The sequence below is a fragment of the Watersipora subatra genome, chromosome 9, assembly GCF_963576615.1.
Source record: "Watersipora subatra chromosome 9, tzWatSuba1.1, whole genome shotgun sequence".
NCBI lineage: Eukaryota > Metazoa > Bryozoa > Gymnolaemata > Cheilostomatida > Watersiporidae > Watersipora > Watersipora subatra.
Genome location: NC_088716.1, coordinates 3,762,891 through 3,774,896, shown reverse-complemented (window position 1 = coordinate 3,774,896; position 12,006 = coordinate 3,762,891). Strand labels below are relative to the sequence as shown.

The following is a 12,006-nucleotide window of genomic DNA, read 5'->3' as shown; positions in this document are numbered from 1 at the left end:
GGTTCGTTTGTAAAGTTTATTTTAAACTTCACAAGTTTCTTCACTCGGTTGGGTATGAAAAAAAGAAAAGATATTCATTTTGTAATAAAAAAGTGGATGATAAGTACGACACTGATTTTCCACCATTTTCGACGCAGAACAAAACTCTTAAAATGGAAATGGTGGCCCTGAGAAGGGCCGAGGTGGTTGGTGGGACTACTGGCACTCAGAAATCGATTTTGTCTTGTGAGTCCAGTAGCCCGAGAGGATCACTATCATCCCCGATGGAGTCTACCGATGGACCGATCTTGGACTCCACTTCATGCCATGGAGTAGGGCAAGCATCACGGGCTGGCCTCCAGTACGGCCGTCGGTCCTGCCGTGGCCTGGTGTAGCGTTGCCCGTGGTGATGGTGTTGGCGACGGGGTGAACACACCCTCGGTATCTGGGGTTCAGTCTGGGTAGACTGTGTTCTTTGGTGCTCAGCAGAGACATGCGCTTGCAGGAGAAGCTGAGTGGTGAACACCTCATCACAGTAGTAGCAGCGGTGTCTGTGTACACGAGCGTGCCTCTGTAGGTCACGCTCATTGTTGCAAGAAAAATCGCAAAAAAGTGCTCGAGTGCTTCATGCTTGTAAAAGCGAATGAACTGTGAATCAGTGTGTACTCGTATTTATAGACAGTCAGCATGCGTAAAAGAGTTGATGACGTTTTTTCTAAGCCTATAATTCGGCAGCTTCAAATTGCTGACTCAATGGAACTATATTACATTCGTCGCAATTCAGACAAATTTGAATAGTCATGTATAAGGCGCACGCTTAACACTTGTCCAATGTAGTGTATATGTATGTGTTATACTAGCAATTTTTTTATGTTAACCATTTATTACCATATTGTTCTAAGATTTGTATGTTACTATACAAACACAAAAAAATTATTAATACTCGTATTATGTGATTAGTTAGTGACAAATGTTATCGTTTTTGTATTCGAAATATGTTATTGTGGAATTGGTTGACCTAATTACTGTGCAGCCAATCAATTGTAGATTTTTCCCGGGGATTGCTATATAACCTGTCAGTTTCATCATTGCTGGTGTGTTACTGCTTGGTACTGAGAGATATAACACCATTAAAGATACTGCGTTCTTTACAATAAGCTCTGCTTGATTTTCAAAAGTAAATAGGGTATAAAATTTTTGTCACTGTTTCTGACTTTAGCATTGTGATATTAGCCAGCGTATCATAGCTGCTTTCACTATAAGTGCTCTTGACCGAACATCAAGAATTATTGTGCTTGGCTTGCTGGGGTGTAATAGCTGAGAAAAGACACCATCGAGTCTGCTTATCGGCTCACTCTTGAGTCTGTTTATCGGCTCACCCGCGAGTCTATTTATCGGCTCACCATCGAGTCTGTTTATCGACTCACTATCGAGTCTGTTTATCGGCTCACCATCGAGTCTGTTTATCGGCTCACTCTCAAGTCTGTTTATCGGCTCACTCACGAGTCTGTTTACTGGCTCACCCACGAGTCTGTCTATCGACTCACTCTCGAGTCTGTTTATCGGCTCACTCTCGAGTCTGTTTATCGGCTCACCCGCGAGTCTGTTTATCGGCTCACTCTCGAGTCTGTTTATCGGCTCACCCGCGAGTCTGTTTATCGGCTCACCCGCGAGTCTGTTTATCGGCTCACTCGCGAGTCTGTTTATCGGCTCACCATCGAGTCTGTTTATTGGCTCACCATCGAGTCTGTTTATCGGCTCACCCACGAGTCTGTTTATCAGCTCACCCACGAGTTTGTTTATCGGCTCACCCACGAGTCTGTTTATCGCCTCGCCTCCGAGTCTGTTTATCAGCTCGCCCACGAGTCTGTTCATCAACTCATCGAGTTTGCGTGAACTCGCTCTTGAGTTCGGAGTTGTATATTCTTGTTGAGCAGAATTTACTTCAACTTTTCAAAACCAGTAATAGCGGAAATTCTAGGAGAACCAGATAAAATAAGAGCTAAATAGAGAAAAGACAATGTGTCACCATACTAGCCAACTAGTTGGAAGAACTTGCTTAACAAAAATGATGAAATATTGTAAATAGAGAAAAAGCCTCTACTTGCAGGTAGAGAACAAAAACAATAACAATTAGATAGTTTAAAAGCTTTCTAATGGAAGTTGAAAGTGTAGATAAGAAACAAATTCATCGATATTATAACCGTCTTTGAACCAGCAACAAAAGAGTACGTATTATATTTAAGCTGTGAAAGGGTATGAAAAAGATTTAGTTTGTAGGTTCTACGTCAAAAAAATTATTTCAAAAAAAATGATTACAACACTGTTTAAAATGCATATATTGTTTCATGCACTCTCTCAGGCCTTTTTTGGGGTGAGCCAAATGACATTGGGAGTGACCTTGAACACTGACCTAATCTGTTACTAACTTTTCTTAGAAATTTTCTTAGTCGTAGACATAAAACCAAGTGCTTTCATTATTTTACTATGATCAAGTTAAACTTGCGACATTGCGTTGCGACATTGCGTTGCGACATTGCGTTGCTTCATTGCGTTGCAAGTTAAAAGAAATGTGTCAATAGAGAAGTCAATTGATGTTGTCAAACTGATTGATCACTTTATCTAAGTCAAAATTACTTTTATCAAGGGATGATTTGTAATCGTTTCGAATGCTTGTGCATCAGGAGTACCGGAAATTACAGTCATTATACCTGTAGTTGTGTAGCTGACTATCTGATTAGCTGACTATCTGATAAAGATCTAAATGATCTGGATGACTTGTCTTCGCATAGCTTCTTTTTACCTTAACCTAATTTAATAAAAAAAAGCTTTGAAGTGTTTTGTCACAATTTACCGACATGAAGGAAATTTACAACTCAAATGAAAGGAAACGCTCTAGAGTCTAGATAGACCTAATTCCATGAAGAGAGCCTTTTTAGAGAGTTTTGTTTAAGATCGTTTTATGTTTGTCGTGAAAACAAGTTTTATTTGTAATATAATTATAGTCTCAATGTTATCAGAATTAATTTTTCACAATGCATTGGAAAAACATTAAGTCTGATGAATATTTCTTGAATTCTTTACAATCAAAAATCTGAAATATTGCCGAAAAATGCAAAATAAAACCTCTGAAAGTTCTAAAAGCTTTGTAAATAAACTAAAACACTGATAGAAATTAACAATAGAACTGAAAAAAATGAAAGTAATTTTAAACATTGAAGCAATTTAAACTATATTAGTCCAAGTTAATTAAAGTAAGTCATGCACCGTATTTCTATGGCTCTACTACTGAACATATCCACTGCTAGTCCTACACTGTTGTTCACATCTGAACATATCGACTGCTAGTCCTACACTGTTGTTCACATCTGAACATATCCACTGCTAGTCCTACACTGTTGGTCACATCTGAACATATCCACTGCTAGTCTTACCTGCTAGTCCTAGTCCAAGTTGTTCACATGTCTCTAAGGTAAAGTAACAATAAAAATATTGATTAGTATTCTATTAACTTGACTTTTTACTTCAAATTCTTTCATATTTTTATTTAGTACATTAGTTGTAATGTTAAATATCTTTCAAATATGTATTTAGTCAAAATAATCAAGGCTCCGTAATAAATTAAATAAATATAATATATGTTTAAGAAATTTTTTGTAACTGAACAATTTTTACGTACTAAACGTGTATCAGACCAGGTTAACTCTGTTTAATTACACTTTTGTCTTGTCATCAGGTTGGTTAATGCGACATAGTGTAAGGGCTGCTTGCTTTTTTATTTGCTATATTTTTATTATTATGGTTGTTACTATTTCTCTTTTTACAGCAAAGACTCAAAGTTTTATCAGCTAATTCTAATAAAACAATTTCTGTTCAAGTTGTTTTGTTATTTTTGTCTAAATAAAACTGTAAATAAAGATAACCTTTGCTTTGGAATTGCTTCATACTTGTTCTCTGTGCAGGAGACATTATTTTCTCTGTGCAGGAGATACTATTTTTTCTGTGCAGGAGACACTATTTTCTTTGTGGAGGAGACACTATGTTCACAGTAAAATCTATAGCTCATTTTACCAGCACAAAAAGGTGGCTAAAACATCACATTGTTTAAAGAAAGGAAGTGTAAACAGGAATGAATTACCAAATGTGAAGCTTTATTCCTTTAAAAACCAAAAATATATATACAGCCCCTGGGCTGTATATGGGGGGGAGACTGTATATCATTGTAAAAACTAGGAATTTAAAATGAGAGTTGAGAAAAGACATTTTATGTTTCACATAGAATATTTTGCAAATAAAAATGCAACCTTTTGCCATGTAAATGTAGAATTTAGAGCAGCACTCTACAGGTTGTTGGAAAATGAGGTGTAAATATTATTCTTATAATTCGGTTTATTTTTTCACAATCAATCTCTATTTTGTTACCTAAACATATTATCGCATCACTAGCTAACACAAAAGATAATTCAGATCTTCTTGTTCATTTGCAGGTTTCTTTTTAGAAGTTCCTAGCATTCGGCTGCTAAAGGCATGGACCAGGATGGTCTACCTATAGTTGGAACTGGTATTGATTACACTAAGGTATGGTAGCAAAATGTTGGCAAACACGGTTTGTTTATAGAGCTTCACGATATGGCAGTTTAATTGTTTGGTGGTCATTTTTAAGGTAGACATTTAGAAATTCGCCACCTTTGAAAAAATATATTGCCAATATCGATATACGATATCATCGTGTAATGGCGATTTATCTCCCACCTGATGATGTTCAGAGAGAGCGATACTGGAACTAAAACACACGAGTCTTCTAGTCTTATAATAAAGTCACTCCAGAGCCTTCCACACACACAGGCATTCATGGAATAAATGTTTTTAACTATCATAAACACAAAACAGCTACTTTTCAAGTTGAAATATGCAAAAGAAATATTAACAAAAATGTACAAGTTGTTTTTACATAATAATATCATCGTGGTATATCTCGGAATCATCTTTTTGTAATATCGAATTATTCGGTGATTTTTGAAAATCGTGAAGCTATATCTGGGTATCATAAACTACAGAAAAGATGGTGCATTGTGGTTATGGTGTAGATTGTTTATTGCTGGTGACGACTCGTATATTGTTCAAATTTTACTATGAAATGCATATCGCAGGTGTTACGAAAGGACACAATAAACAAGGTGACATGTTCAATTATTTCTAATTTGTCTCTTCACAAACCATGAGGCTGATTGTGACAACTGTTGCAGGTGAAACCACTCGATCAGAAGAGACTGCTTGCCTTCATCAATCATTATGTGACACACACAGTACAGTTTCTCAACCACTTCTCAGGTGTCTGTGAGGAAAAGATGACTAAGATAGAATCACAGCTACACCGGCTTGAGATTACCATGTGTATCATAGAGACAAAGGTACCTGTTTTCCATTGTCATATTTTATATACTCATGTGCTTCATACACACAAAGGCACCTGCTTCCCATTGTCATATTTCATATACTAATTCGCTTCATACACACAAAGGCGCATGGTTTCCATTTTCATATTCTATATACGCATGGGTTTCATACACACAATGGTACCTGCTTTCCATTGTCATATTCTATGTGTGCGTGTGTTTCATACACACAAATGTACCAGCTTTTCATTGCCATATTCTATATGCACATGTGTTTCATACACACAATGGTACCTGCTTTCCATTGTCATATTCTATGTGTGCGTGTGTTTTACACATGCAAAGGCACTTGCTTCCAATTGTCATATTCTATCCATTGTTTTTTTACATCATCAAGTTGTTTGCACATGCGCTCGTCCATGAAAAAGCCGCCATATTTTTAGAAAACGATCGTTATTTTTTTATTTAATAGTACTTTTAGGTGTTGTTTTGATACTACATATAATAAAGAAAATTGCAAACAAAAGCATCGTTTTCAAAAATTCATTGCAAAAGCTTCGTGTTTTTAACGATAAAATTGTCTATAAAGATGGCCAACAACGATAAAATGACGTCACAAAAAACGAAGGATATATGCATCACACACACAAATGTACCTGCTCTCCATAGCCATATTCTATATGTGCATGTATTTCATACACAGAAAGGTACCTGTTTCCTTTTGCCATATTCTATTTGTGCATGTGTTTCATGCAATTCTTTAGTTCCATCAACTCTTTACCCACCTGTTCTTCTTGTTATCATTCTCACGGGCTTCATGAATTAAATTTATCTCTATCCTCTTTCTAGTTCTTCCTTTGTATATCTTCTTTTTGTAAACTTTGTATATATATGTGTATCCCTATTTTCTGTCTGCATATTTGTGTATCCCTATTCTCTGTCTGTATATATGTGTATCCCTATTTTCTGTCTGGATATATGTGTATACCTATTTTCTGTCTGTATATATGTGTATCCCTATTCTCGGTCTGTATATATATGTGTATCCCTATTCTCTGTCTGTATATATATATGTGTATCCCTATTCTCTGTCTGTATATATATATATATATGTGTATCCCTATTCTCTGTATGTATATATATATGTGTATCCCTATTCTCTGTCTGTATATATATATATGTGTATCCCTATTCTCTGTCTGTATATATATATGTGTATCCCTATTCTCTGTCTGTATATATATATATATATATATGTGTATCCCTATTCTCTGTCTGTATATATATGTGTATCTCTATTCTCTGTCTGTATATATATGTGTATCCCTATTCTCTGTCTGTATATATATGTGTATCCCTATTCTCTGTCTGTATGTATATATATATATGTGTATCCCTATTCTCTGTATATATATATATATATACATATATATATATATATATATGTGCACTCTTGTAATCCAACTGCTTGGAAGCTAGGTTTGGTGGTATATATATATATATATATATATATATATATATATATATATATGTGTGTGTGTACCTATTATCTGTCTGTATGTATACATGTATTTATTCTGTTTATCTCTCCCCGTCTAAAAATCCTCTCACCACTATTATTATGTCATCTACGGCAAGAAATCTCTTCCTCGTCTTCATTGTGTTTCCTCTTCTGTATGTATTTCCATCTTCCATTTGCTCTCTGTTCATAAGGTTTTTCTTTACCTTTGACCTTTTTCTTTTACCATAGTTTTATTTCACACTGAATAGGTTACACGTCTGCAGATTTTTCCTTCTGTTCATACACTTGCTGTCTATTTTCATCAATTGCATAAGTGTCGACATCACAGTGAACATTTCTATATTGTCTAGCACTGAGCAAGATTCAGTAAGCAGTTGTCCGCTTTATGGATGCTTGGAATATGTTGGGAATTGGGGTTAAATTATTTTTACTTTTTTTTCATTCTATTCCATCCCTTGTCCGTATTGTTTTTTGCCCCACTCTCTCATCTCACACTCTTTTCCTCCCTCTCCCGTCTTCTCTCATAGCCTATGATCATTTGTCTCAGCTCTCATCTATACCCGGTATGGATGCCATCACTCTAGCGGAGAAGCCTAGTGACTCAACAGATAACGCTGCTCCTGTGTCAGCCCCGGCTGCGGAGGCAACCGCTGCGACACCTGCTCCGGCAGCAGCTCCTGCTGTTCCTCAAGAAACAGAGGAAGAGGCAGCAGCTCCTATTGCAGTACGTTATTTTGTGGATTTGGGTTTATGCTTTGTTCATAGTTAGTTCTATAGACAATGTATATTTTAATAATAGTCGAATAGACGATCGCTCTTTGGGTTTAAAGACAGTGCTTTCTATGACTTTTTTTAAAGTTGCAATCAATTCACCAGTTTTAGTTACCAAATGGAACAGTGGTGTTAGGTTGTTACTGGTTAGCGTCGTTCATATGGCTCTCATGCTAAATTTAATAGTGATGTGTAGGATTTATGGTAGTGCTATTTGGTAAGAGCTGGGCACTCGGTATAGCAGTGGTAGTAGATCTGATCACAGTTGACCTTCCCAAGGTTCTATGCAATGCCTTAGTACCCCATTGTTTTTTTGACTGACATGTCGAAACAGGTAGTTTGGAACCTGCTGCATTGTAATCAAGACAAAAGGCATTTTTCTTGTGGTTAGAAAAGATATTGCATTATATGTGATTCGAACTCTCAACTTTTGACATGGATGATTGATGCTCTAACTATTGCGCTACGCAACAGCTCACTGCTCTATTCAAATAATTGTACAGGTAGTCTTTACACTTGTTGATCTAGCGCACTAGACTACAAGGGTAGTATGTAGTCGATAATAGTATGTATTCGAAAAGTGGATGCGAGTTAAGCACCTCACTTGTGTTGTCTATTGCAGTTATTGCTTATGTTATAAATTGGTCGGTACACTCAGTTTAACGACTGGAGTTTAACAAAGATCTTGTGGCCTTTTTATACAAAACTTTAAAAATAAAACATACTTCTGTAAAACGTGTTTAAAAGGAAAACTGATTGTTGTTATCGACCAAGTGAAACTACACTCATTGGGTGTTAGAGTCACTTCTGATTGGTTATTGTCATGGAATAATCGGCTGAATCTGAACTTTGATCTACTTTTCAGCCTGTGTTGCATTGACCAATAATAACAATTCACTCTCAATGTTTATCTATTCTCTTATTTAGCATCATTTGCTCAGGCTAGCATCCAATCAGCTTCTCCGTATTGCTCAGAGACATTAGACTAGGTTCATCAGACTTCACGGTGCAATGTCTCACCATGTATGACTCCTGCTTGCAACAATCTAGAGGAGGTTTTGCGTAGAAATTTTAGGCCGTAGGGGTTGCAGACGGACAGACAGGCCACTATGCATTTGAAATTAATAACTTGTTGTCATGATGGTACAGTCATAGCATCCTTTGTTTTGTCATAGATTGTTCTGTTTTAGCTTTGATTTTAAGTTTTATTTCATTTCAGCCTGAGCCAGACCTGCCTAAAATCTCACAGGATCCCAGATATATCAAGTTTTTCAAGATGCTCAACATGGTAGGTGTTTGTTTCAGCAGTTGAACCCGCGGTACCCAAGTCTTAATGGGGGCACTAGAGCCTGCGGTACCCAAGTCTTAATGGGGGCACTAGAGCCTGCGGTACCCAAGTCTTAATGGGGGCACTAGAGCCTGCGGTACCCAAGTCTTAATGGGGGCACTAGAGCCTGCGGTACCCAAGTCTTAATGGGGGCACTAGAGCCTGCGGTACCCAAGTCTTAATGGGGGCACTAGAGCCTGCGGTACCCAAGTCTTAATGGGGGCACTAGAGCCCGCAGTACCCAAGTCTTAATGGGGGCACTAGAGCCTGCGGTACCCAAGTCTTAATGGGGGCACTAGAGCCTGCGGTACCCAAGTCTTAATGGGGGCACTAGAGCCCGCGGTACCCAAGTCTTAATGGGGGCACTAGAGCCCGCGGTACCCAAGTCTTAAGGGGGGCACTAGAGCCCGCGGTACCCAAGTCTTAATGGGGGCACTAGAGCCCGCGGTACCCAAGTCTTAATGGGGGCCCAAGTCTTAGAGTTTGTGCAAATGTTTATAAACCTTATTCATGTTAGTTTGGTAGGAAGAGCTGATTTGTTTAAATGTGGAGTTGTCTGTTCACAGTATAAAAACTCAAATTCAAGCTTGTACTTCAACATCCTTCACATGCTCATAATTACACATAGGGTTGATCCAAGCATTTTAACCGCGATCAATTTTTGTTGATTTCATTTTTTGAATATTCTGGCTGTTTAATCAGCCCAAACAGTAAAAACATTCACCAATTATAGAAAAATACGGATCTTTTCTGATACATTGCACTAAAATTTGGTGTAAATTTTAGTAAGAGTTTTAATTTCATTTTAATCTTTAATGAGGTGCCATGCATGCGCTTTTACAGATCCTACCTGACTCAGTTGTTGTCTACTCTTGTATTCCTCAACCAAGCAAAACGCTACCATATTCTATTTTTATAAATCTCAAAGTTTGTGTTTCGGTTTGTCCAGCTATAGCTATTAAAATTTAGGAATGAAATATCTATTTCATCCTGGATTTGGACTTGGAATTTTACGTTTGCCCGGCAAATATTTCATTAATTAACCTAAGCGAGATGCATTGAAATCTGAGGCGATATCAGCAGTTATGTTGGTTAAAATAGGCATAGCATTCTACGTTACGCAACGTCACTAAAGCTTGCTCTCACGGCTTTTATTAGTAAGTTTAGCAATACGGATAATAGCGTAGTCAATTAAGTCTTTGGCAATGTGCCAGGCTAATGGCAAGTGGCAGGCAGTTACATTACTTGCAACTGTTTATAAGCTGTTTTTAATGCCCATGCAACGCCGAGCATTCAGCTAGTTCTTTTATAGTTGCTCATTTGGAGTCCATACTCCACATGTATGACCCTTCGTAGGGGGATTCTAAAGCTTACTGAAGCCTAGTCTTGCATTTACAAGCTGGTCTGTTCCTAGGCAGTAGTTACAACTGTACATTGTGAAAGCGCATAAAGGAGCACAACTCCTTTCAAATCAAACATTATTTTGAAATTCTAATCAAAGAAACAGAAATCAAATAAAGTACATAGTTCTTATTTCACACTCTCAAAAAAAATGTTTTAGAAATAACTGAAGAAACATAATGATTGCAGTAATCCGAGTCTGGTAAAGTGTATTTTTTTATGAATAGAAAAGAACTTCAATCAGCATGTCATTAGAAAACCATTTTTCATTTTTCGGTCAGTTAGAAGTGCTCTCGGTTTTTGACAATTTCTTAAGAACTTATCGGCCAATCGGCTTAAACTTCAGACTTACACTGAAAATTAGGCACAAAGCGACCAAAGCCTCATCATTCTACATAAATCGAGAGTACAAAAAAGCCAAACTACGAAGATGATTTTATTTGGGCATAGGATCAGGTGGGAAAACAACTCCCCGAATTATTTTGAGCCCAGGTTTTAAAGGGTTAAACTTGGGTTTATCATAGCTGCACTGAACATGCGTACAAATCTCATATTCTTGCTGTACGAGTCACGTGAACGATGGCTAAACTTAACAATGACTCGCAGTAGTGGAGGGTATAAAATTCTTTTCTGTATCATCTACTTGTAGTCTACATATTTTTTTTACTGCAGGGCGTTCCTCCTCCAGCCGTAAAGATGAAGATGAAATCCGAAGGCTTTAACCCAGATTTATTAGACACACCTGATGCTCCTGCCCCTGCTGCTGAGCTTATCGGAGATGATAGTGATTCTGAAGCCTCTTTCACTGACAGTGATTAGCAGGTGTACTGTATAGGTTGTAGGTATGATCATCTGCTGCAGGTGACAGTTATAGCAGGTGCCTGGTTGCAGCGTGTCATTAACCGTGGCAAGTGCTCTACTGTGGGAAGTTACCAGCTATGACAATTGTTTGTTTGCAGGGTTAATGGCTAGCTTTGACAAGCGCTTTATTGTCAAATGTCCATCAGTAGCCATGGCAAGTGATTTGCACTAGCAGGTGATTGTCACTTTCAACTATGTACTACAGTAACTGGCAATGTGCACGAATGTTACATACTTTATTTAGCAGAATCAGATTCATTTCATTATTTTTCTCTATAATTTGTTGACTATGTTATGGTATGCATACAATACTGCTGTCGCTGGTGATCATTATACACTTTAGCATTCATTTTAAAGATCATGTTCACGTTCGGTCATGATTATTTTGGGAATAAATCTTTCATAAAAAATTGCAAAAAATTTTCTTTGGAATTTTTCCCTTTCTCGCAAAACTGCAGTTTATGATTTTCTTCACCCTCTGTGTTGACTTATACTATTCAATATAGAACAGGTATCAAAGATGAAGAATTGATGCTGGACATAGCCTATTTTTAAAGACTATTTACCATATATGTATGCATCCTAAATATGCGCGCAGAAATTGTTATATATATATATATATATATATATATATATATATATATATATATATATATATATATATATATATAACCGTCTCTGAGCACATATAACCATATGTGCTCAGAGCTAAGACCACACACCTTGACTTGCTGTAGCATTAAGTATTT

At 37.1% G+C, this 12,006-nt stretch overlaps 1 protein-coding gene across 1 annotated transcript; it reads left to right on the top strand.

Annotated features, from left to right (window-relative positions):
• Positions 1-4,349: 4,349 nt before the first annotated feature.
• Positions 4,350-11,661, top strand: LOC137403517 (WASH complex subunit 3-like). The gene is made up of 5 exons (XM_068089454.1): positions 4,350-4,557; positions 5,226-5,390; positions 7,445-7,621; positions 8,888-8,956; positions 11,069-11,661. The coding sequence occupies exons 1-5, from the start codon at positions 4,507-4,509 to the stop codon at positions 11,213-11,215; spliced, it is 609 nt and encodes a 202-aa protein (XP_067945555.1). The 5' UTR covers positions 4,350-4,506; the 3' UTR covers positions 11,216-11,661.
• The last annotated feature ends 345 nt before the right edge of the window (positions 11,662-12,006 follow it).

What these genes read in the sequence shown, in the direction of transcription:
- LOC137403517 (XM_068089454.1), top strand. Translation starts at nt 4,507, where the DNA reads ATGGACCAGGATGGTCTACCTATAGTTGGAACTGGTATTGATTACACT. An exon ending in TGTGTATCATAGAGACAAAG is followed by an intron (nt 5,391 to 7,444) that starts GTACCTGTTTTC and finishes CATTTGTCTCAG; the next exon opens with CTCTCATCTATACCCGGTAT. An exon ending in TTTTCAAGATGCTCAACATG is followed by an intron (nt 8,957 to 11,068) that starts GTAGGTGTTTGT and finishes TTTTTACTGCAG; the next exon opens with GGCGTTCCTCCTCCAGCCGT.